Source organism: Larus michahellis, chromosome W, assembly GCF_964199755.1.
Source record: "Larus michahellis chromosome W, bLarMic1.1, whole genome shotgun sequence".
NCBI lineage: Eukaryota > Metazoa > Chordata > Aves > Charadriiformes > Laridae > Larus > Larus michahellis.
Window position 1 is genome coordinate 25957940 of NC_133929.1, and position 26155 is coordinate 25984094.

Consider the following 26155-nt stretch of genomic DNA (forward strand, 5'->3'; position numbering starts at 1 on the left):
GGGTGCTGGAGTGTGAAGCAGGGTACAGGTTAGGGTTCTTTAATACCTTAAAAGAGTGCACTAATCACGATCTTAAAGCATGCCAGGCCCGGGAAGTTACCTGCAGGCCAGCTGTATCATTGGAAGACTCCCCATTTTCCTCCCCAAACCTTAAGGTTTATATATCCTGATTCAATGGGTGGGCAGGATTGTGCCTGAATGGATTACACTATCTAGAATGGTTATCTCTGGTGGTTTGATGGCCCCTTAGGTCATATTGTTTACTTTGTGATGTCTGGTACACAAAGTCACTGAATAGTGCTGGGATGTGACTCAGGGCATTTTGTTTGTTAAAGGCACCATTTTGGTGTAGGTTCTTATTGTGATGCAGTGTTGAGACAACCTCAGGCTGAGCCATTTCCACAGCTCCTCCCAGGTTATCTCTGCATAGATAAGGATCCATAAGCATCTGTCAAGGCTAGATGGAGCGAGTTGAACAACAACTCCCTTTTGTGACAACTTCACCTTTTGCGCTCCAAAACCGGTTTGTCTGGGTGATCCCATTCAGTTGCCCTGACCCAGGTGGAGGACATTGCACTTGGCCTTGTTGAACCTCATGAGGTTCACATGGGTCCACTCCTCAAGCCTGTCCAGGTCCCTCTGGATGGCATCCCTTCCCTCTAGTTTATCAACAGCACCACTCAGCTTGGTGTCATCTGCAAACTTGCTGAGGGTACACTTGATCCCACTGTCTATGTCATTAATGAAGATATTAAACAGTATTGGTCCCAATATGGACCCTTGAGGGACACCACTTAGTACTGGTTTCCACTTGGACATTGAGCCACTGACTGTAAGTCTTTGAATGTGGCTATACAGCTGTCCTGGTTCTGGTGGGGATAGGGTTAATTTTCACAAAGAGCTGGGAGGGACAGGTATTCAATACCATGTGACACCATGCCCAGTATATAGCTGGTGGAGTTAGCCTAGAAAGGGTAGAGGAATTGCTGCTTGGGAGTGTGTTGTTGTTTTTCCTCTTTCCTTTGCTGTTCTGTTAAATTGCCTTTATCTCAAACCATGAGTTTTGCCTTTTTCTTCAGATTCTCCCCAGGGGAGCAGGGGGAGTGAGTGAGCGAGCTACTGCATAGTTCTTTGTTGCCAGATGGGGCTAAATGACAACAGTCTTTTTTTGGCACCCAACATGGGGCATGAAGGGTTGAGATAACAACAGATCTGACCAGAGCATATTAGAATGATTTTGTAATAAGTAACTAAAGGGGATTTGCTGATCAAACAAGTTAAGCAAGAGGAACGAACCCATTGTGGCAGTCTTGAGAACTCCCTGTTTAACCAGAAGAGACATGTCCACAATGTTATCTTGCTACACCAACATGGGAACTCCTGTTTGACAAAAAGCTTAACCACAATGTTATCGGAATGTATTGTTTTGAGCTGATTCTGTGACCAACATTTTATCTAAACTACCTCAAGCAAGAAGCTACAGAGGGGCGTACCGAAGATGTCGAAACCCGACCTCCGTGAAGATAAAAAGAGCTGCTCAGCTTGCTTGAATTTGCGAGCCTTTGGTGGAGCTGCGACTCCCCGGCCGCCCAGCGCTGCTTTTGCCTTCCTACCTCAATAAATATTTATTGAATCTATTTCGGACTCGAATTTATTTTAAATTCAACTATAACAAATTTGGTGCCGTGACTCGGATCCAGACAGCCGACTTGGAATTCAACTCTGGGAGGGCGCCCCATCTTCGGATGGTCCCGGAGGAGATTCCGACTTAGCTCACCTGGATTTTCCGAACTGAGATAGGAAAGCAAAAAGAAAAGAGAAAGGAGATACTGCAGTTCCCCGTAATTTTTGTGCACGAAGAGCCGGACGAAGACTCGGGAGTGAGTAAGTATATTGCGGTTCCATTCGGTCGGGGATTGGGTACCCGGGTGCGAGTGACTGAGACGTCCACTGGGCTTAGTAGCCCACCGGACGAAGTGAGTGTGGACCTCCTAATAGTGCGGTTCCCATTGTCCGCGAGGGCGTGGGCCACGAACGGAGGGAAGTGAGTGAATTTTGAGTGAAAGAAGGCACTTTCGGAAGATGGGACAGAAGAAAAGTAGGACTTCTGGTTCTATGCAGGAGATACGGGGTGGGGGTGGGTGTTGGAGTGGGAGACGGACCCGGAGTAACGATGGAGTCTCAATATGAGTATGATCGTTCTCCCTTTATTCAAGTTTTCACAGAGTATATATAGACAGGCAATAAGAACAAGCGTTAGCAACAGATATGTGATTGGTTTACAACCTATGTTTATGTGATTAAGGCAATTATTTCATTGGTACATGTCCTGTGTCCACCCCTTGCTATGTAGCACAACTTTCTTTCTCTATTCACAGATGTGGTTTCTCTTATCTTGTTTACCGACTTGTTACTTCTGCTCCTTGAAGAATTTCAAGGAGAGTTCACGGTCACATTCGGGCCTGTAGTTAAACAGGCTTCTCCTCAAGGCTCATGTGAAAGGCTGGATTGTTCATCGCAATCAGGTCATGTCCCTTCTCACTCAGCCATTCCTCCACAATTCCCCCTTCTTGTTTTTGAACAATCCAGGCTTGGTTTACTACTTTTAACATAGCTCTCTTAATACACGAAAGGACTATACATAAACACAAACCTATGATTACAAGAATTAGTATAATGCGCAAGCCTTCAACAAGCAATCCTAATAGCCATGGTGGCATCCTTCCAAACAAATTAGTTAGCCACTCATCTAGAAAGTTATGACTTTGACGAATCTTGTTTGCATGTTCTTTTAGCCACTGCAACTGTTTGTGAATTGATTCGCTATGATCAGACAGATTCATACAGCACATACCTTCAAAATCTTCACAACCATGCCCTTGGGCTAATAACAAAAAATCAATTGCTGCTCTATTTTGCAAAATTGCATGGCGCATGCTATTTTGATCTTCCAACAAATTCTCTATAATCTCCGTGGTGACATTCGCTTGTTTCTCAGCCCAACAAGCCAACTGTCCTACGTCCTTTAAGGCCCTGCCTGCCGCTACTCCGGGCACAAATAAAGATAAAAACACTCTTTCAGTGGCACTAAGTAAGGTTATTTCATCATTGCAATTTGGTGTGAGACCCATAACATTGCGCTTTAGGCGTCTGGAATGGGAATCCTTGGTTACGTTCTTCCACCAATTTATATTTGGGGCTAATAGTGTTAGTTTACCAAAATAGCATGGACCACCCACCAGGTTTTTCGGAATTCCCTGCCATGCTCGGTCACCACATATTAAGAACACATTTGGTGGCAGAGCTTTTGGGGTGCCATTGTTCCAGAGGGGCATTGGTCGTTTCATTTCAGCCCCATAGGCTCCCAGGCCATCTCTGCTTGTATCATTCGTGCCGCAAAAGGAATTTCGATTTTGATAGTCATAATAGTGTGCCTTAGATGTAACATTTGTCCATCCTGTCCAATCTAATGTTCGAAAAGCATTCAAACCCTTGACGCCAGGTCCTCCAAAAAATATACAAGTTTGAGTCCAATTTTTTGAGGTATTGCCAATTCTCATAGACCCTAATAGATCCAACTCTTGGGGGTCCCAGGGCAACGTAACATTCAAACCACCACCAAGTTTGGCGCTACACTGACTAACGCTTGAGGAGGCACTACAATTATTGGTACTATAGGAGCGAAATTCTTCTACCTTAAAGCTGGGTATTCCTATCAAGCATGTTCTGAAAGGCTCTGTAGCAGAAGCAAGCGATAAGCAAAAAGCTTGTTGCCCTGTTCTGTTCGCCCAGGTAACCCACATGTTTTCCCTGGGTTCAATCTTGTGGAGAGTTATTACCGTCGGGGTCATCATCCCTAGGATCAGGATCTTGAGCATCTTGGTTGTCAGGTGGATCCTGTTGAGTCAGAGCAGGTTTTACGGACCGACTGGGCACCCACGCTGGACCGTGATCTGTGGAAACACACATATAACCTCGACCATTAAATATAACTGGGACAGGTCCCATCCAGACTCCAGAAGCTGGGTCTCTATACATTACTTTAAGTTGTGGGATTATTGTTGCACTGTTGAATTTAAGATTCTGGTGATGGACTACCACTGGTGGCTCTTCCCTATCACCCATGAGACAGAGAAAGTTCAATGTAAAGAGCACGCGATGTAACCTTTGTTGGGCATCCGTTTCCATTCCCTTTTGTCTATCTAAATAGTCTTTCAATACCTGATGCGTGCGTTCCACTAACCCTTGTCCTGTAGGTGAGTGCGGGATTCCCGTTGTATGCTCGACCCCCCATCTTTGCAAAAAAACCCTAACCTTTTGTCTAACATAAGCAGGTCCGTTGTCGGTCTTAATGCGCTCAGGTACACCCAATACTGCAAAGCAGGCAAGCAGATGTTTACATATGTGATGCGCCTTTTCCCCGGGTAATGCAGTTGCCCAAACCATTTTTGAAAAAGTATCAATGGTCACATGCACATACCTCAAACGACCAAATTCTGATATGTGCGTAACATCCATCTGCCATAACTCTAAGGCTTTCAGCCCTTTTAGGTTCACTCCTACCCCTATCCCTGGACCATGGTTCCCGCATTTTGGACAAGCTTGAATGATGCCTCGAGCCTCATTGTCTGTTAAATTAAACTGTCTTTTTAACCCTTTAGCATTCTGGTGAAAATTCTCATGACTTTGCCTAGCCTGCTGGAATTTATCCGTTGGGGGCACATGGCAAGCGGAACTAACCAGGCTATCAGCAAGTTGGTTGCCCTGGCCTAATCCTAAGTTCAACTGATGGCTACGAATGTGTACAACACAACAGGCGGCTGTTCGTTGGTCAAGGACAGATCTCATCTGGATAAATAAACTCCCCAGTCGATGATTAGTGGTTTCTCTGAGTAGAGCGTCTTCCAGGCGTGGCACTACTCCAGCCACATATAAAGAGTCTGTTACCACATTCAAGGGAACATTCAGCCAGTTATTCAAGGCCCAAACTACTGCGGTTAGTTCCAATGTTTGAAGGGAATCTCGGGTGTCTCCGTTAATGATATGCTGACACCATTGATCTTTTTCCTGCCAAACACAGGCTGCACGTCGCAAGCGTTTACCTGCATCTGTATATACAGTGATACCATCGGACAGTGGGTCTCCCCGTACTTTAGGTTTTTCTATCCACTGATTTCTTTTTAAAACTTGCCATAGCTTTCCCTGGGGCTGTTGTGAATGAACTCTCCCGCTATATCCTAACAAGGCCTCTTGTATGGTAATGTCATTGCGCAGCCACCATTCTAAGTGTCCGGCGTTGACAGGTATGCTAATGTCCTCTGGTTCTTTACCACTGATTTCTATAATTCGGGATCGACCCTTCCGTATCAGTTCCCCTATTGCTTCAGTTCTCGTTTGAATACTCGTTTTTGGTTGTACCCCTAGAAATACCCATTCCAAAACATGGAACACATCCTCTTTTGTTCTCTTTCCTTCGCATTTGTCAGTGGCATCACCCACAGAGGCGGCGGGAGGATTCATGTCCTCCTTCCTGTTTTGCCACTGACAAATGACGGCATATGGTGACTCTTTGGTATTACATATGAGTAAGGATATAGCCAACAGTAAGAGGCGCCGAGACGACCATGTCGATTGCAGCTTTTGCGCGATGCGTTGTAGCGCTGCTTGTTGCACCGGTGTTAAAATGACGCTATCCGCGGGATGATTGCCTCTCAGCAATTCTGTCAAGGGGGAAATATCGGTGTTTGAGATGCCTACGCAGTTCCACACCCATTGAACGTCTCCTAGCAGTGTCTGGACATCAGTTAAGGTGCGCAACTGGGTAGCTATTTCCGTCTTTTGAGGTCGAATTTTAGAGTCTATGATAGACCAGCCAAGATATTTCCAAGGAGCCGTACGCTGCACCTTTTCAGGGGCAATAACAAGTCCTTTATGTCGGTGAGCTGCCATAAAGACTCATCAGTAAAGGGCTCTTTTTGACAACAGAGAATGTCATCCATATAATGATAGATGATTGTCTCTGGCCACTGGCTCCGCAGTGGCTGCAACGCCCATGCCACATAAAGTTGACATAGGGTAGGTGAATTCTTCATCCCTTGTGGCAATACAATCCATTCATAACGGTCTACAGGTGACGCTTTGTTAACTGCTGGTACTGAGAAGGCAAATCGCTGTGTGTCTTGAGGATGCAAAGGAATGGTGAAGAAACAGTCTTTTAAATCTACTATCAAAATGTGCCAGCCATTTGGCAGCATGCTTGGAGATGGCATCCCAGGCTGTAATGCACCCATAGTCTGCATTTGCGCATTAACTTTGTGTAGATCATGTAAAAGTCGCCATTTTCCACTCTTCTTTGGGATTACAAAGATGGGTGTATTCCAAGGGCTAACAGAGGGTTTAATATCACCAGCTGCAAGCTGCTCAGCAATTAGTTGTCTGGCGATTTGCAGTCGCTCTTCTGTCATGGGCCACTGGTCAACCCACACGGGTGCATTGGAAATCCAAGTCAACGGTGGGTTGGGCGACTGCTCACCAGTGCCTGTGATGGAAAATGGTTCGTTGTCAACACTGCTCCAATCTGACTTAATACATCACGACCGATCAAGGCATTCAGTGTTCCTGGCAACGGTAGCACATAAACTTTCAGGCTTACTTGTTGACCTTCCGGGAATTTCAACTGTATTGGCTGTTTGCTGATCCAGGGTGTGGAGTGCCCTCCAATGCCATTAATAGATGACGTTGGCAGTTCTACAGACCAACCTACTGGCCATATATCTCGACTTATAATTGTAACATCAGCTCCTGTATCTAGCATGGCAAGAATCTCTTTAGCTTGGCCATTTTGTGAGATGGTTATCTCTATCTCGGGACGCTGGTTCATCTGTGTGGTAAAGCAGACAGCAGGTCCCGTAGATCCAAAACCTCGATCACCACGATAAAGTTCTGATTCTGAAGGATAGCCCAACGGATTATCAATGGCAACTATTTGAGCAATTCGGCTACCTTTAGGAATGAACAAGGGAGGACAAACAGTATAAACCATAACGTAAATGCGACCTGTGTAGTCAGCATCGATTACACCAGGCAATACAATCAGTCCTTTTATTCCTGCTGATGATCGACCCAGTAACAGCCCCCCAATAGCACTGGTCTGGTGAAATAAAGGCCCCATTGCGTTACTGGGAACTTTTTGAACTTTAGAGTCGATAAGAGTAACATCTACTGTAGTTTCCACGTCGATCCCCATACTCCCTCGGGTTGCTGGTTGGTGTTGTTGAAGAAAACCTTTTTTTCGTTCTGAGGGTTTATTTGTGTCTGCACGCGGCCGCTCTCCGCACTCGCTTTCCAGTTTCCCGTACAGGCTCTTGTGGCATGAGTGGTCTTTTGACACTTATCGCACCATACGACTTTGCGGCAGTGACGTTTAACGTGGCCGGACTCCCCACAACAGTAACAGTTCCCGCGGAAGGGTCCACCGGATGACCTCAATGACTTCTTTTGTACGACTGCGGACAAAGGCTGCACAATTTCTCGGACAGCTCCTTGCACGGCAGCGGCAACCGTAGAACTCTGCCGCTGAGCTTCAGCTCTTTCTACTCTCATCAACATTTCTTCAACGCCTGCTCCTTTAGGCAGACTGGCTAAAATTTGCCTGGTCGTTTTATTGGCATTGTCAAAGGCCAATATTTTAAACATTTGCTGTTTATTATTATCATCTAAATCAGGATGATTCATGACAGCGTCCCACAACCAGTCAACTCAGCCATTCCTCCACAGGTGGGCTCCCCGATATACCCCAAGATAGCCCGTTAGGCCTAATGATTCGATATTGGGATAGTTCCCCTTCTCGAAAAGGGAAGTCCAAGGAGAAATTGGTCTATTATTGTATGGAGGTATGGGGAAGAAAACAGATAAGAAAAGATTTATATTGGCCAATTCATGGATCCTTAGAGGATTGGATATGCCAACAATTAAACATATATGTTAACAACAAACGACCATTTAATAAGGAGGAGAGTGAATACGCCTTTTTATGGATCCTGGGCACGGCTCAGGCCGCTAATTTGTTTCCATTAAAAGAAAAGAAAAATGATAGAAAGAAAAGGTGGGATGTAGACGAACCTCCAGCGTCTCCCCCACCCTATGTCCCCCCTCCGCAAGGTCCTGAGCAAGATCTCCCTCCAGCAGCCCCCACAGAACCTGGGGAAGAGGCTCCTCCTTCTAATCGAAGAATAACTAGAAGTCAAACTAGAGAAAGGAGGGAGGAAAACTTGTTGTATCCCTTAAGGGAGACTGCTATGGGGGGACCACAACCCGGAGTTGGATTTGTATCTGTACCCCTCAGCTCCGGGGATGTGAGGGAATTTAAGAAAGAAATGGGACACTTGTTAGAGGACCCATTAGGGGTAGCAGAACGTTTTGATCAATTCCTCGGGCCTAACATTTATACTTGGGACGAGATGGAGTCTATTTTAAAGATCTTGTTCACAAACGAAGAACGAGGAATGATCAGAACGGCAGGCATGAGGCATTGGGATCAGAGGCATCAGCATGGTCCCGCCGGAGATGTAAAATGGCCCTTACAGCGGCCCAATTGGGACAATCGAGACCCCGCACATAGAAATAACATGATTGATCTCCAGGATATGATAATTCAGGGGATTAGAGATTCTGTACCCAGAGGGCAAAATATTAATAAGGCCTTTAATGAACAACAAAAGAAAGATGAAACCCCCACCGAATGGCTGGAAAGATTGAGAAAAAGTTTACAGCTATATTCTGGGTTAGACCCCGATAGCCAAGTGGGTCAAGCCCTGCTGAAAACTCAATTTGTAGCTAAATCTTGGACAGATATAAGGAAAAAGTTAGAGAAAGTAGAAGACTGGCAGGAAAGGGGGTTAGATGAATTATTACGAGAAGCTCAGAAGGTGTATGTGAGAAGGGAGGAAGAAAATCAGAAGAAACAAGCCAGAATCCTGATGGCAGCTGTAAGGGAAGGATAAAAGAATGCAGGATGAGGAGATTTTTAAGGAAGATTAGGGGGGTCAGGGGCTCTATTTGCTGGGGACCCCTAAGGTTACTGAGCCCTTGATAAAATTGAAATTGGGTCCTCAGCACGAAGTGTTCGAGTTCCTTGTGGACTCGGGTGCCGAAAGATCAACAGTCCAAAAGTTACCATCTGGATGTGTTGAATCAAAGGATAAACTCCAAGTAGTTGGTGCAAAGGGGGAACCTTTTAAGGTGCCCCTGATAAGGAATGTAACAATAGAAGCCCCAAATAAATATGGAGTGGGAACATTTTTATTGGTCCCAGAAGCTGAGTATAACCTCTTGGGACGAGACCTGATGGTGGAATTAGGAATCAATTTGGAAGTAGAGCAAGAGAAATTAAAAGTAAGATTATGCTTATTAACTGCGGAAGATGAAGCCAAGATTAATCCAGAAACTTGGTATAGCCCAGGGTCGGTGGGAAAATTAAATATCAAACCGATCACGGTCTCCATAAAAGACCCAGACCAGCCAATTAGGATAAAACAGTATCCCATCTCTAGAGAGGGGAGAGTTGCAGTCAGTAATTGAGAGACTTTTGGCCCAAGGGCTTTTGGAACCCTGTATGTCTCCCCACAATACTCCCATATTGCCCGTAAAGAAGCCGGATGGGTCCTATCGTTTAGTACAAGATCTGAGAGCCGTAAATGAACGAACCATTACCCGGTTCCCTGTGGTGGCTAACCTGCACACTATACTTAATCAGTTAAGTCCAGATTATAAATGGTATAGTGTTATAGATTTAAAAGATGCTTTTTGGGCTTGTCCCTTAGAAGGAAAATGTAGGGACTATTTTGCTTTCGAGTGGGAGAACCCCAAGACCCATAGAAAACAACAATTACGGTGGACCGTTTTGCCCCAGGGATTTACAGAGTCTCCGAACTTGTTTGGACAAGCTCTGGAACAGTTACTGGAATCTTATGAATTAAGTCAGGGACTAATTCTAATACAATACGTGGATGATTTATTGATCGCTGGAAAAACTCAAGAAGGAGTCAGAAATGAGAGCATCAAATTATTGAACTTTTTAGGCCTCAAGGGATTAAAGGTTTCTAAGTCCAAATTACAGTTTACGGAAGAAGAGGTAAAATATTTGGGGCATTGGCTCATAAAGGGACACAAGAAATTAGATCCCGAAAGAGTAAAAGGAATTTTGTCTCTAACAGCGCCCACTAATAAAAGACAGATAAGACAGTTATTGGGATTATTAGGGTATTGTCGACAGTGGATAGAAAATTACAGCAGTAAAGTAAAATTCTTGTACGAAAAATTAACTAAAAACGGGTTGGTAAAATGGTCCCCTGAAGATGAGAATCGTTGGGAAAATATAAAAAGAGATCTGGTAGAAGCACATGTCCTCAGTTTACCCGATATCCGTAAACCCTTTCAACTCTTTATCAATGTAGATAACGGGACAGCTTATGGGGTTCTGACCCAAGGATGGGCAGGGCAGAGAAAGCCTGTAGGATATTATTCTAAAATACTGGATCCTGTAAGCCGCGGGTGGCCCACCTGCTTGCAAGCAATAGTGGCCACTGCATTAGTAGTAGAAGAAGTTGGAAAAGTCACCTTAGGAGGTGAACTAAAAGTATACACCCCCCATAACATTCGAGGAGTATTGCAACAACGGGCTGATAAGTGGCTTACAGATAGTCGATTGCTAACATATGAGGGAATTTTAATTAACTCCCCTCGACTAGAAATGGAAACCACTTCTATTCAGAATCCTGCCCAATTTTTATACGGAGAACCTAAAGAAGATTTGACACGTGACTGCCTCCAACTAATAAATTTGCAGACTAAAATAAGGGAGGACTTAGAAGATGATGAATTAGACGAAGGAGAAAAATTATTTGTGGACGGCTCCTCACGAGTGGTTGAAGGACAACGGAAATCAGGATATGCTATTGTGGATGGGTATACTTTTAAGATAAAAGAATCAGGACCATTAAGTAAAGCCTGGTCCGCACAAGCGTGTGAGTTATATGCTATGCTAAGGGCATTAAAGCTCTTAGAAAATAAAATTGGAACTATTTATACAGATTCAAAGTATACCTTTGGGGTGGTACATACTTTTGGAAAAATTTGGGAAGAGAGAGGCTTAATTAACACCCAGGGAAAAAGGATTAGTCCATGAAAAGCTAATCTTAGAAGTTTTAAAGGCATTAAGAGGTCCACTAAAGATAGCCATAGTCCATGTAAAAGGACATCAGAAGGGACTAACCCATACTGTAAGAGGAAACAATCTAGCCGACGCGGAGGCAAAACGGGCTGCATTATTAATGGTTCAGACCTTGAGAGAGGAACCCGAAAGGCTAAAATTAGATAAAACTTTCACTCTCCAAGAATTGGATAAGCTACAACAAATTGGAGCAAAAAGAGATGGCGATAAATGGCTGCTACCAGACGGCAGGGAAATTCTTCCAAAAGGATTAGCTCGGGGAATACTGAATAAATTACACCATAAAACTCATTGGGGAATTCAAGCTTTAGTGGATCAGTTTGAGACAAACTATGCCTGTGTCGGAATATACGGTCTAGCTAAAAGGATTTTAGAGGGATGTTTAACCTGTCACAAAGTGAATAAACGACAACTTAGGGAAAAGGTTCAAGGAGGTCGTGAATTGGCTAAAAGACCCTGTGAGAAAATACAGGTGGATTTTACCGAATTGCCAAAGGTGGGGAGATATCAGTATTTATTGGTCTTGGTTGATCACCTTACGCACTTTGTAGAAGCCTTTCCAGTGGTAAGAGCTACTGCAAAGACAGTTATTAAGATTCTCTTGGAAGAAATTATTCCAAGATATGGGACTGTTGTGGTAATTGACTCAGACCGAGGTCCACATTTCACATCCAAAGTAATTAAAGAGACAACTGAATTGTTTGGTACAAAATGGGAATACCATACTCCCTGGCACCCACAGAGTTCTGGGAAAGTAGAAAGAATGAATGGGGAGATAAAGAAACACCTAACCAAACTTATGGTGGAAACAAAAATGAATTGGGTTAAATGTTTACCATTGGCTTTGCTTTACATTAGAACTCAGCCAAGAACAGATGCTGGTATATCCCCCTTTGAAATGTTGTATGGAATGCCTTATGACTTTGGGTTATTAGTGGAACACCCAAAAGTCGAGGATAAACTTTTAACAGAATATATTTTAGAACTTACAAAAAGAAGACAGGAACTAAGAAAGAAGGGCTTGGTAGTACAAAGACCTCCCTTGGACATTTCCATACACCGAATCCAGCCCGGAGACCAGGTACTAATCAAAACCTGGAAAGAAACCTCCCTAACACCCCGTTGGGAAGGACCCTTTGTTGTTTTACTTACCACAGACACGGCTGTACGGACAGCAGAAAAAGGATGGACTCACGCTAGTAGGATTAAGGGACCTATCTTCCCAGAGAAGTGGACTGTGACGTCGGAACCAGGAGATCTTCGAGTAAAGATAAGGAAAAGCGAGACCGGTAAATGAACCACTCCAGAAGGGAAGTAAGAGATATTTGGAACCATCGATATAAACTACCGCCAGGAAATACTCTACGAAAGGTATATTTTGCACCTTGGAGTGAAGAAAGGATACCGGACCAAACAGGGGGGGGTGGATTATACAAACTAACAGGAACTCCCCAGGTTTTTCCATTTTGTTGCGAAACAGAGACGGAGATACCCGAATCACCCAGAATAGGAGATCTCTGGGGAATACCCTGCTTAGAACACCCTACTTCCGGACATTTATGTTGGGTTGTTTGCCGATGTCTAAATTGTAATAGAGATTGGTCCTGTGTTTCATTTAAGAGACAACCCTACTGTATGAAATGTCGCAATGATTTGATACGTGCCAGGGGACCAGAGGATCCAGTGGAAATTCGTAAATTATTTTGTGGGTGGGAACTGTCAGTACCTGAACTTTGGGAAGTATATGAAACAGACTGGTATAGAGTTTTAAGACAGTGTGCTATAAGATTCGCCTGGAAACGGGCACAACAACCACATAGGTGGAAATATATTTGAGAGATAACTAACTCTTTAGACCTTGGAAATTATTGACAGGATAACAGCAAAATTCCCCTGAAGACTATCTGCTGCTGCCAAGAAGATCTTGATATCCCGTTGCTCTCTGCAAAGGAGTAGACGAGGAAGGCAGAGAGGTACTAAACAGTGGGGAAATGAAAGCTGGTATCCTATTAATGGTATTGATTACCATGACTTTAGAAAATGAACATCAACCCTTCAATTGGACCTTAGGTCGATGGGAAGATTCAATGGAAGTTCGGTATAATGTGACAGCCGGACCCCCAGAATTCCAAGTTAAATTGGAAGATTTAGTCTTTTATGAACTAGACCCACCTGGCCGACGAGAAAGAGCAATAAAACCTTTTTATCTCTGCCCCAGTTCGAATCCAGGGAAAAGCTATTGCAATTTCCCTAATCACTATTACTGTGCATATTGGGGATGTGAAACCATAGCTTCAAACTGGGGCGTAGCCATTAAAGATAGATTTTTAACTATAACATGGGGACCCAGAGGATGCAACCCGCCAGCTCCTAGCTGGGATGGACACATAGAGGGCCCCCACCTTGGCAACTGTAAGCATGTTATACTAGAAATCCTGCAGCCTAATGACCACGGATGGTTATTGGGACGAACCTGGGGAATGCGATATTGGGAATCTGGAACTGATAGAGGAGGACTAATATTCATTCAAAAATGGGAAGTTAAAATGCCACAAGCGGTAGGGCCCAATCGAGTCATCACAAAGCAAAAAGGGAAAAAGAAGCAGCCAAAGGTAGGAAACTCCACAGCCTCAGTCACCCCAGGGACATACCTAACCTCTACAAATAAAGTGGAGAAAATACCCAAAGACAATGAACCCTTATGGGCTGTAATGCAGGCAGCCTATCAAGCTTTAAATACAACAAATCCAAATTTTACCATTTCCTGTTGGTTATGTTATGACATAAAGCCCCCTTTTTATGAGGGGATAGCTGTGTCATCTCCTTTTAATACCTCTACCGAGGACAATCCCTCCAGATGTAATTGGAAGGAACGGAAGGCGGGGATTACTCTCCAACAGGTCAGAGGGAGCGGTTGGTGTATAGGGAAGGTAACGAACGAGAGAAGAACTCTATGTACCAACCAGACTCAAAACTTTACATCTAATACTAAATGGGTTCTGCCTAGTCCTGGGGCATGGTGGGTCTGCTCCATAACCGGATTAACACCGTGTTTGTCCACTGCTGTTCTCAAGAAAAATATCTCAGAATTTTGTGTACAGGTTACTGTGGTACCTAGAATCCTCTTACATGGGGAAGAAACTATGTATTTACATTGGAGCAATTTAGGACATAAAATCAACAAAAGAGAGCCAATACCTACAATTACTATAGCTACTCTACTTGGTTTAGGGGTCGCTGGGACCGCCACTGGCATAACCTCCTTGGTGCAACAACAGCAGAGTCTAACATCTCTAAGAGCTGCAGTAGACGAAGATTTGGCCCGAATAGAAAAATCTATTTCCTATTTAGAGAAATCATTGACCTCATTGTCGGAAGTAGTTTTACAGAATCGAAGAGGATTGGACCTTTTGTTCTTGCAAAACGGAGGATTATGTGCTGCCCTAGGTGAAGAATGTTGCTTTTATGCTGACCATACAGGGGTAGTAAGAGATTCGTTAGCTAAACTGAGAGAGGGATTAGAGAAAAGAAAACGAGAGCGAGAGGCTCAGTCCTCCTGGTATGAATCTTGGTTTAATCAGTCACCGTGGCTGAGTACCTTAATTTCTACTTTGGCGGGACCCCTCATGGTGTTGCTATTGGCTCTGACTTTTGGACCCTGTGTCATTAACAAATTTGTAACCTTTGTTGAAAGCAGGTTAGAAAAAGTGCAGCTAATGGTGATGAAGCAATCAGAACTGGAAATGAAACTTATACCGAACGAAAATCCTGAATTAGATGCAGCTTGTGAGGTATTGTCTAGGTTTGATCAGCAAATCACTTATAAATAAAAGAAGGGGGGGATTGTAATAAGTAACTAAAGGTGATTTGCTGATCAAACAAGTTAAGCAAGAGGAAGGAACCCATTGTGGCAGTCTTGAGAACTCCCTGTTTAACCAGAAGAGACATGCCCACAATGTTATCTTGCTACACCAACATGGGAACTCCTGTTTGACAAAAAGCTTAACCACAATGTTATCGGAATGTATTGTTTTGAGCTGATTCTGTGACCAACATTTTATCTAAACTACCTCAAGCAAGAAGCTACAGAGGGGCGTACCGAAGATGTCGAAACCGACCTCCGTGAAGATAAAAAGAGCTGCTCAGCTTGCTTGAATTTGCGAGCCTTTGGTGGAGCTGCGACTCCCCGGCCGCCCAGTGCTGCTTTTGCCTTCCTACCTCAATAAATATTTATTGAATCTATTTCGGACTCGAATTTATTTTAAATTCAACTATAACAAATTTGTTATAGTATATTAGTTAAATAGTTACTGGTCACAGTGTTGCTTTGTTTGTTTGCATGGCTGTGTTATGTAAATTCTGATATGCTCTATGTACTACCTGCAATGCTGTTTATCACTTCTGGGAGAGGGATCAGGATTATCATTCTGCTGTCCTGTGTAATATCAATTTATGATATGCTAACATCACTGTTTATGCAGTTATGTCAGTATGTTTATGCAATATTGCTGTCCTGCCCGTAGGGTTAAACAACTATTTAAGACTACCACCCAGAGATCTGCCTCAAGGCTGGATAGTCGGGGGTGGCATGGCATGTGGGAGAACATGGGCAGGTACCTAGAGAACTTCTCACCTCCAGTGGTCTGGGACTTCACCCCAAACAGTTACAGGACCCTGATAGAGTAGTAGAATATCTGAAGGGAAAATGCTGTGGCTATTCTAGAGAGGCACAACTCGCTGCACTGTGCTGGGCCCTGGCCAGTATCTACCAGGCACTGCTCCGTGTTACACAGCACCCTCAGGGGAAAGAGATGGAAACCAGACTGACAGACACTGCAACTCCTCCAACCCCTGCGACAAGCACTGCAGTTGAACCAGAAAACCAACCCATGCCGGTATCAGTTGTCCCTAGGCAGAAGAAATACACCAAGAAATCAGTTCACTTAGTAAGGGATGACAATGAACCAGGGCCATCAGGAGAAAAGGAGGAAGAGGCAGAACCCAGAGATCCCTATTCCTGAGTGAGCTGTGAGATATGCAAAAAGATTTCAGCCCCCATCTGGTTGAGCACGTTGTCACCTGGCTGTTCTGATGCTGGGATAATGGGGCCAGTAGCCTGGAATTAGAGGGCAGGGAAGTCAAGTAGCTAGGATCCCTGTCTAGGGAAGGGGACATTGACAAGGTGATTGGGAAAAAGACACAAGCCCTCAGCCTCTGGAGGTGACTCCTGTCAGGCATGAGGGAGAGGTACCCCTTCAGTGAAGATGTTGTAGGTCATCCAAGCAAGTGGACCACCATAGAGAGAGGTATCCAGCACCTGAGGGAATTAGCCATGTGGGAGATGATTTATTATGACTTGGACAATGCACAGTTACCCACAGATCCCGATGACGTCCAATGCACGAGGTCCAATGCACAAGGCCCATGTGGTGGAAATTTGTACGGAGCGCACCACCATCGTTTGCAGTGATGGAATGGAAAGGGACCAACGGTGGATGAGGTCGCTGGCTGACTCTGGCGATACGAAGAAAGTCTCTCATCCTCCTTTCTCTCGGCTGTGGACAAAGTGTCCTGGAAGGTCCGGCAACTCAAAGATAACATGTCCTACTCCCCACCTGTACAGGCCAGTATCTCAGCTATTAGGAGTAGGCATTTGTCTGCTCAAGAGAGACGATATAGAGAGTACACACCATGAGGCACCCTGTGGTTTTACCTGCCTGACCATGGAGATAGACAACCTATCCCAACCCTAGAGGCAGGAGTACATGAGTTGCAAGGAAGAACAATCACAAAAGGGGATCCCTCCAGGAAAAGTGCCGCCACGGTTTCCAGCGGGCAGTTCCCCAGACAGAGCAGAAGGCCTGATCTTACTTCTGATCCTCTTGAAGGAACTTCCAAGTCATTTCTGCAAGAAGTAACGGATACTATGATTAGGATTACAGGATTAGAGGGGCCCTGCCTCCGCCCAGGTGGAGGAAAGGGACAACCGGGTTCATTGGACGGTGTGGATTCGATGGCCTGGCACATCAGACCCACAGGAGTATAAGGCTCTAGTGGACACGGGTGCACAGTGCACCCTAATACCATCAAGCTATAGAGGGGCAGAACCCATTTGTATTTCTGGGGTGACAGGGGGATCCCAAGAGCTGACTGTACTGGAGGCAGAAGTGAGCCTAACTGGGAATGAGTGGCAAAAGCATCCCATTGTGACTGGCCCAGAGGCTCCATGCATCCTTGGTATAGATTACCTCAGGAGAGGGTATTTTAAGGACCCAAAAGGGTACCGGTGGGCCTTTGGAGACGGAGGAAGTTAAACGGCTTGCCTGATCTCTCAGAGGACTCTTCTGTTGTGGGGTTGTTGAGGGAAGAAGAACAGGTGGCAATCACTACCACAACGGTGCATCGGCAGCAATATCGCACTAACCGAGACTCTCTGATTCCCATCCATAAGCTGATTCGTCAACTAGAGGTTCAAGGAGTGATCAGCAAGACTCGCTCACCCTTCAACAGTCCCATATGGCCAGTGCGAAAATCTAATGGAGAGTGGAGACTAACTGTAGACTATCATGGTCTGAATGAAGTCACGCCACTGCTGAGTGCTGCCATTCCAGACATGTTAGAATTTCGATACGAACTGGAGTCCAAGGCAGTCAAGTGGTATGCCACAACTGATATAGCTAATGCATTCTTCTCAATCCCTTTGGCAGCTGAGTGCAGGCCACAGTTTGCTTTCACTTGGAGGGGCGTCCAGTACACCTGGCATCGACTGCCCCAGGGATGGAAACACAGCCCCACCATTTGCCATGGACTGATCCAGACTGCACTGGAACAGGGTGAGGCTCTGGAACATCGGAAGGAGGATCCGGGGAACTACAGGCCAGTCAGTCTGACCTCGGTGCCTGGGAAGGTCATGGAACAGATCCTCCTCAGTGCCATTACACGGCACATGCAGGAGAACAGGGTGATCAGGCCCAGTCAGCATGGGTTTGTGAAGGGCAGGTCATGCCTATCAAACCTAATATCCTTCTATGATAAGGTGACCCACTTAGTGGATGAGGGAAAAGCTGTGGATGTTATCTACTTGGATTTTTGCAAAGCTTTTGACACTGTTTCCCACAGCATTCTCCTGGAGAAACTGGCTGCTCATGGCCTGGACAGGTGTACTCTTCGCTGGGTAAAAAACTGGCTGGATGGCCGTGCCCAGAGAGTGGTGGTAAATGGAGTTAAATCCAGTTGGTGTCCAGTCACAAGTGGTGTCCCCCAGGGTTCGGTGCTGGGGCCGGTTCTCTTTAATATCTTTATCAATGATCTGGATGAGGGGATTGAATGCACCCTCAGTAAGTTCGCAGATGACACTAAACTGGGCGGGCGTGTTGATCTGCTTGAGGGTAGGTTGGCTCTGCAGAGGGATCTGGACAGGCTGGACCGATGGGCTGAGACCAATGGCATGAGGTTCAACAAGGCCAAGTGCCGGGTCCTGCACTTGGGTCACAACAACCCCATGCAGCGCTACAGGATTGGGGCAGAATGGCTTGAAAGCAGCTCGACAGAAAAGGACTTGGGAGTGTTGGTTGACTGCCGGCTGAATATGAGCCAGCAGTGTGCCCAGGGGGCCAAGAAGGCCAACAGCATCCTAGCCTGTATCAGGAATAGTGTGGTGAGCCGGACTAGGGAAGTGATCATCCTCCTGTACTCGGCACTGGTGAGGCCCCACCTCGAGTACTGCGTTCAGTTTTGGGCCCCTCGCTACAAGAGGGACATTGAGGTGTTGGAGCGTGTCCAGAGAAGGGCTACAAAGCTGGTGAGGGGCCTGGAGGACAAACCTTATGAAGAACGACTGAGGGAGCTGGGGGTGTTTAGCCTGGAGAAGAGGAGGCTGAGGGGAGACCTTATCACCCTCTACAACTACCTGAAAGGAGGTTGTAGAGAGATGGGGGCTGACCTCTTCTCCCTGGTGACAAGTGATAGGACGAGGGGAAACGGGTTCAAGTTACGTCAGGGGAGCTTTAGATTAGATATTAGGAGACATTTTTTCACTGAAAGGGTTATTAAACATTGGAATAGGCTGCCCAGGGAGGTGGTGGATTCACCATCCCTGGAGGTGTTTAAAAAAAGGGTAGATGGGGCACTGAGGGACATGGTTTAGAAGTGGCTCTTGTCAGGGTAGGCTAAAGGTTGGACTCGATGATCTTAAAGGTCCCTTCCAACCTCAACAATTCTATGATTCTATGATTCTATGATTCTATCTGCAGTACATCGATGACATCATCGTATGGGGCAACACAGCAGAAGAAGTTTTTGAGAAAGGGAATAAAATAGTTTGAATCCTTCTGAAAGCTGGTTTTGCCATAAAACGAAGTAAGGTCAAGGGACTTGCGCAGGAGATCCAGTTTCCAGATCCCAATGGATGTGATCAACAAAATAGCAGCTATGTCTCCACCAACTAGTAAAAAGGAAACACAAGCTTTCTTAGGCGTTGTGGGGTTTTGGAGGATGCATATCCCAGATTACAGTCTAATTGTAAGCCCTCTGTATCAAGTGACCTGGAAGAAAAATTATTTTAAATGGGGCCCTGAGCAACAACAAGCCTTTGAAGAAATTAAACAGGAAATAGTTCATGCAGTAGCCCTTGGGCCAGTCCAGGTGGGACAAGATGTTAAAAATGTGCTCTATGCTGCAGCTGGGGAGAACGGCCCTACCTGGAGCTTCTGGCGAAAAGCACCAGGGGAGACTCAAGGTCGACCCCTAGGGTTTCAGAGTCAGGGACAGAAGGGATCCGAAGCCTGCTATACTCCAACAGAAAAAGAGATATTGGCAGCATATGAAGGGGTTCGAGCTGCTTCGGAAGTGGTTGGTACAGAAGCACAGCTTCTCTTACCACCTCGACTGCCGGTGCTGGGCTGGATGTTCAAAGAAATGGACCCTGCTACACATCATGCAACTTACGCATGAGTAAGTTGGTCGCACTAATCACACAGTGGGCTCTAATGGGAAACCCCAGTTGCCCAGAGTTCTGGAATTGATCATGGACTGGCCAGAAGGCAAAGATTTTGGAATGTCACCAGAGGAGGAGGTGACGCGTGCAGAAGAGGCCCCACCGCCTAGTAGTTATATTAAATTCTGTAATGCAAACGTCAAGTCCATGTATAAGCAATATTCACATTTATGTTACCCCTCCCTTCTAAACTGGATTTATCACATTCACCATTAAATCTTTGCTACCAGAAGAACTAAATGAAGAAGGAAAACCCAAACATAAAAGTGGAGATAAATGTAGAGTCTGACTGTTACACATATTCAAGCGTTCAGAGCTGTGTCTTGCAGATAAAACCAACTCCAATGTTACATTACTTTTTTCCATACAACATATAGAACTGAACACACATTACTCTGAAATGTTGGATTTACACACACTTAATGTTCAATAAACAGAACCCATATGGGAAAGAGATGCTATGTAGAGAGTATGGTAGCTTCAAGCTTCAATCATGTTAACATTTATCAATTTCAATGCCTGCTTTTGAATTTCTTCCATATGAACAAAGTCAAATATGGGTCCCATTGAAAACAATGGGTTGCCTGCCACTGACTTCAACGAGATTAGGATTTCATTCAGAAAAATAACTCCTATTACAGCTAAGGTAATATACTGGTGTCTCTATATGCAGTTTACTGCTGCTGATTTTGTTGAGCTTAACTCTAGACTTGGTACTGACTTGAAACTGACATTCTGCTAGGATGAAAAGTCAATGCTTCTAACTGCCTTCTAATTCCCTGAATCTGTTTCTGATAGTAGTTAGCACAAGATGCTTCAGAAAAAGACATAAGTAGCATAATACAATTAGGGAATAACTATCACATATGGAAAGTTTCTTCCTAGACCTGTCAGTTTGTAAATGGTTTATAGTCAATTAGCAGCAAGGCTTACATCTCTAATTTAAAAATAACCTTATGTGAAGTAATTGCAAGATATTCTCCTCATCTATATAAAATGCTTTTTTTTTTCATAGGAGTCCTTATAGCACACGAAAAGTTTACAATCTTAGGATATTTCTGTAACACTGAAATATATACTTGGGTGACTGATATTTTATTTGGGAGTTCATTTGTGTTATCCAAAAATGTTACATAAAAAGTTCTAGAAGCATGGCTATAAAGACTACCTTCTTAACAGAAAGATAAATGGATAGCAGCCTCATGTATCCATGAAAAAGGAGTATAAAGGCCTCATAAAGGCAGGAGACAGCAAAGCTAGATTTTTTATTGTTTTCATTTTCAGAAAGTACAGAAGATTCTTAATGCATCACAGCAAAAGTCCATCTATATGAGAAAAGTATACATCAGTTTTAGAAATAAAACTGATATGGAACTAAAACCAAGTATGACAAAGCTGATAACATGAAGGATGGTGAGCTTTGTTCCACTGAAGTTGGCACAGAGATATATAAGGGATTTTCCTGTTTCAGGAAAAAATAAAAAAGAGTGATGTTACCAAAGTTTTAATACACTGCATTCACAAGATATCATTTGAATTCACTGAATCCAGAATGGCTGGTCTCAGAGACTTAAATATCTATTACTTGTCAGTGCACGGTGTTTACATTTTCAGAAACCAGAATATCAGATCTTTATAGCAAATTTTTTAGTTCAAGCATTAAGAAAGGAATCCATGGGCAACAAAGACATACTTATTTATTTTGTGAATTACTAAACAAACATTTTTTTACTGCAGAACACCACTACCCAGCAGGGACACAGAAGGATTTCTATAGTCATATATAGTATTACATTGCATGTGTACATGCTACAATATGCAGCAGTTCTGTGGTGATTGACTTTTTCAATAGGTAACCCAGAAGACAATTTAGCTGAATTTGCAACATTCTCAAAGGTTGCATCTTTCCCCCTCCTGAAACACTGATGTTTAAATACACATTCTGTTGTATGTTGCATCTACCCCAGAGACTCTTCATTTCCAGTTGACTTGCCTGCTTTTTGCATTTACATGCTCTCATGTCAATTAAAAGAAAGTTCTTCCAATTAAAAAAAATCCCACCATTTAGCCAAGTTCAAAGAAACAATATACTTTCCAATACACTCAAGTTGCATAGCTCCCTTCTTAGGGCTCAGAAAATATGTAAAACAGAATTTGCCCTCTCCTTTAAGGTCATCAAAAGGAAACTGCTATAAAATGCACAAGATCAGAGTTAACAAACAACAAATAGTTCTATACTTTTTGCTCTCCCACTACTCCAATAAAGGTTTTAAAACATGTAATATCCAGGAATATTCTCTGTACCTTTATAATGCTCTGGCATGTTGAGAGTGGTAAGCCAACCAAACTGGTCCCATTAATTGACATGATCTGGTCCCCTATATTTAGTTTCCCAGACTTCTCTGATGGTCCTCCATGCATCATGTTGGCTATAATAACTGTAGGCAAAATGGATCCCCATCCAGATTCCACAATCACTACACCTAGAATTTCTCCCTTTTGCTTTTCAATGTAAACCTGAATCATAAGAAAGAGAGTTTCAAACAAAATCTTTTTTCTCATCTATGAAACTGATGAACACCCCCCTCTATGTTTCCATATAAACAAACACAGGCTTCTCATTTGCAAAATGCCTTTCTTATTCAAAGGGAAAACACAATAGGGTATATAGTTTAACACAGTTTAAATGCCTTCAACCATCAAATAACATTAAAACTAGAGATTTTTTTAAATTCAAAATCCCGCCCAAATAGAACTCATCTGTTCATATGGCTGGAGGGAGCTGGTACAGAAGAAACCCTGGCATGATGGACTTTGGTGGACAGAACTATATGTCAGGGAGGGATTTAAAGTACTTGTGACTGTGTTTTCGGAAACAATTACCCATGTGTTGCAGTGTTACACTACTTCATCTTTAGTAATAAAACCAGCATCAAATATATAGCCTTTTAAAATCTGGGGCCAACCACTCTTATCAACCTCAGTGCCTCCAAAATTTTTATACTGTCTACTGTATATTCACTTCACTGACATGTAATGTCTCAAATGTGAAAATTTTTTGGTAAAAAGAACACACAGAGTCAGTAAATCATTCAACTATTGATAAATTTAGGGTTCACTGCTTGCTCTTAAAACAGAATTGCCCACAGGATAAACCTACTGGGAAGGACAGAATTTACCTCATTGAGGTTATTTATTGGAAGCACTAATAGCTTTCTAATTGTTGCCAGTACAGGTCTGAACTCAGGATACATGAGCTTAATGGTGTTATGGAAAAAAAGCAGACATACATCTTTGCAGTTTTCAGATTTGGAAAAATGAATCAGGTCATCATTGTACATGTCCTGGGTATTGAGCAAGTCACTATATTCCTTCTGGCTTAGGTCTTCTGGATTGATTCCATTTGCCCTCAGAAATTCCTGGTAGGCCACACTAAATGCTTGACCTATAGACTGTGCAATCAGCTGTGCCTGTAATAATTCCCAAAGAAGAAAAGAACATCAAACATTCCAATGGTTTCATTCACTGACAATTTCTCTGTTATAAACATGCTACAAAATGGTTCATGCCTACAAGTTAAGGAACTGTCATAAATTTTTTAAAAACTGAACCTAAAGAAATAATTAAAAAGCAAAACAGAATGTCAACATATTCATCCACACAGTGAACCCTGCTGAACAAGTAACTACACATAAGAAACACAAGTAAAGTTTTCCTTTCACAGCTAACTACTGCTAACATAAAGGTATACCCATTGCATTACTTGAAACTGAGACTCCAGAGGGAGAACTTGAGCTCTCACCTGTGATAGTTTTCTCTTCTGGCACAAAGGCAAGCCATCAATAAAAAATAAACACACCTTCTAGAAAACACATGACAGCATTTTAAAAGATGATGATGAGGCCTTTAAAAGAAGGCAAAAGTATCTTGGGCTGCATTAAGAGGAGTGCTGACAGCAGGTCGAGGGAGGTGATCCTTCCTCTCTACTCAACACTGGAGTCCTGTGTCCAGTTCTGGGCTCCCCAGTACGAGAGAGACATGGACTGGAGAGACTCCAGAGAAGGGCCACAAAGATGATTCGGGGACTGGAACATCTGACATGTGTGGAGAGGCTGAGAGAGCTGTGACTGTTCATCCTAGAGAAGAGAAGACTCATGAGGGATCTTACAGAAACATATAAATACCTGATGGGAGGGTGTAAAGAAGATGGACCGGGCTCTTTTCAGTGATGCCCAGTGACAGGACAAGAGGCAATGGGGACAAACAGAAACACAGAAAATTACACTTAAACCTAAGAACACACTTTTTTACTGTGAGGGTGTGGTTGAATACCGGAACAGGTTGCCCAGAGAGGTTTTGGAGTCTCCATCCTTGGAGGTATTCAAAACCCAACTGGACATAGTCCTGGGTAAATTGTTCTAGTGGACCTTGCTTGAGCGGGGGGAGGGTTCAACTAGACAGTCTCTAGAGGTGCTGTCCCACCCCAGCTATGCTATGATGCTATGGTATTTCCTACTCTTTCTTCTTGTCCATGCTTTCCTTTAAAATTCTCACAACCGTGTTTGAAGTTACTCTCAGATAAAATATGTAAAGGGTGGAAACAACTGGCCCATTGATCAAATCCAGCCCTTAATGTGACTGGAAGCAGCCCACGATCATAGAATCATTCTGGTTGGAAGGGACCTCAAAGGGTCTCTAGTCCAACTTCCTGTTCAAAGCAATCAGCTATGAGGTCAGACCAGGTTATTCAGGGTTTTTAGTCAGGTATTGAAAAATCTTCAAGGATGGACTATATAACCTCTCTGGACAGCCTGTTCCAATACTTGACTGTCCTCATGATGAAAAAGTTTTTCCTTGTATCCATTCCTTTCTTGTTTCAATGTATGGCCGTTAGCTCTCATACTCCCACCATACACCACTGTGAGGAGCCTGGCTCCATCTTCTTGATCTCCTCATGGATATTGGAAGGCTGCTGTTAGGGCCCCCTGAAGCCTTGTCTTCTCCAGGCTGAACAAGCCCTTGTCCCTCAGCCTCTCCTCATAGGGCAAGTGCTCCAGCCCCCTGACCATCTTGATGGCCTTCTGTTGAACTCACTCCAGTTTGTCAATGCCTTTCTTGTACTGGGAGGAGACTGGGGACCCAAAATTGGATGTGGTATTCTAGAGGTGGTCTAATGAGCGTTGAGCAGAGAGGAAGAATCATTTCCTGCAATTTACTGCTTATGCTCCTTTTAATCCAGCCCAGGACGATGTTGTCTGTCTTTGCTTGCCAGGGCACACTGCTGGCTCATGTTCAGCATTGCTGTCTGCCAAGCCCCCCCAGGGCCTTTTCAGCAGAGCTCCTCTCCAGCTAGTCAGTCCCCAGCCTGCTTTGTTGCCAGGGTTTCTTACTCCCTAGGTGCAAGACTTGTCATTGGTCCTTGCTGAATTTCATGAATGAAGTTCAATGGGCTTCCAGCCCACTCTGCCTAGTCTATATGGCTCTCTCATATGTCTGTAGCTTGCTCTTGGCTGCTCTGCTCCTAAAGCTACTGGATGCTCCATAGCTTTCACTCATTGCTGCATTACTCCCTGTGAGCTGTTCTAGTGACTGGAGAAAAGGGAATATTGCACCCATTTTTAAAAATGGTAGAAAGGAGGGCCCTGGGAACTACCAACCAATCAGCCTCACCTCTGTGCCCAGTAAGATCATGGAACAGATCCTCCTGGAAGTTATGTTGAAACATATGGAAGACAGGGAGGCGATTAGAGACAGCCAACATGGCTTCACCAAGGGCAAATCATGCCTGACTAATCCAGTGGCCTTCTACAATGGAGGGACTGGATCAGTGGACAAGGGAAGACCTACGAATGTCATCTACCTGGACTTCTGTAAGGCTTTGATGCTGTCCCCCACAACATGCTTGCTGCTAAATTGGAGAGATATGGGTT

General features: G+C 44.1%; 2 protein-coding genes across 5 annotated transcripts in view; one reads left to right on the top strand and one right to left on the bottom strand.

Annotated features, from left to right (window-relative positions):
• The first annotated feature begins 1685 nt into the window (after positions 1–1685).
• Positions 1686–9127, top strand: LOC141735571 (uncharacterized). Its single transcript, XM_074568583.1, has 2 exons — positions 1686–1884; positions 7349–9127. The coding sequence occupies exon 2, from the start codon at positions 7818–7820 to the stop codon at positions 9000–9002; it is 1185 nt and encodes a 394-aa protein (XP_074424684.1). The 5' UTR covers positions 1686–1884; positions 7349–7817; the 3' UTR covers positions 9003–9127.
• An 11229-nt stretch (positions 9128–20356) lies between these two features.
• LOC141735569 (amyloid-beta A4 precursor protein-binding family A member 1-like) overlaps positions 20357–26155 on the bottom strand; it is a 36484-nt gene continuing 30685 nt past the window's right edge. For all 4 annotated transcript variants that reach the window (XM_074568578.1, XM_074568577.1, XM_074568579.1 and 1 more), the window contains 3 exons: positions 23516–23695; positions 22530–22742; positions 20357–21687 (listed from right to left, as the gene is read on the bottom strand). In XM_074568578.1, coding sequence (XP_074424679.1) covers positions 21577–21687; positions 22530–22742; positions 23516–23695 — 504 coding nt within the window. In that variant the 3' untranslated portion in view covers positions 20357–21576. The remainder of the gene's footprint in view (positions 21688–22529; positions 22743–23515; positions 23696–26155) is intronic.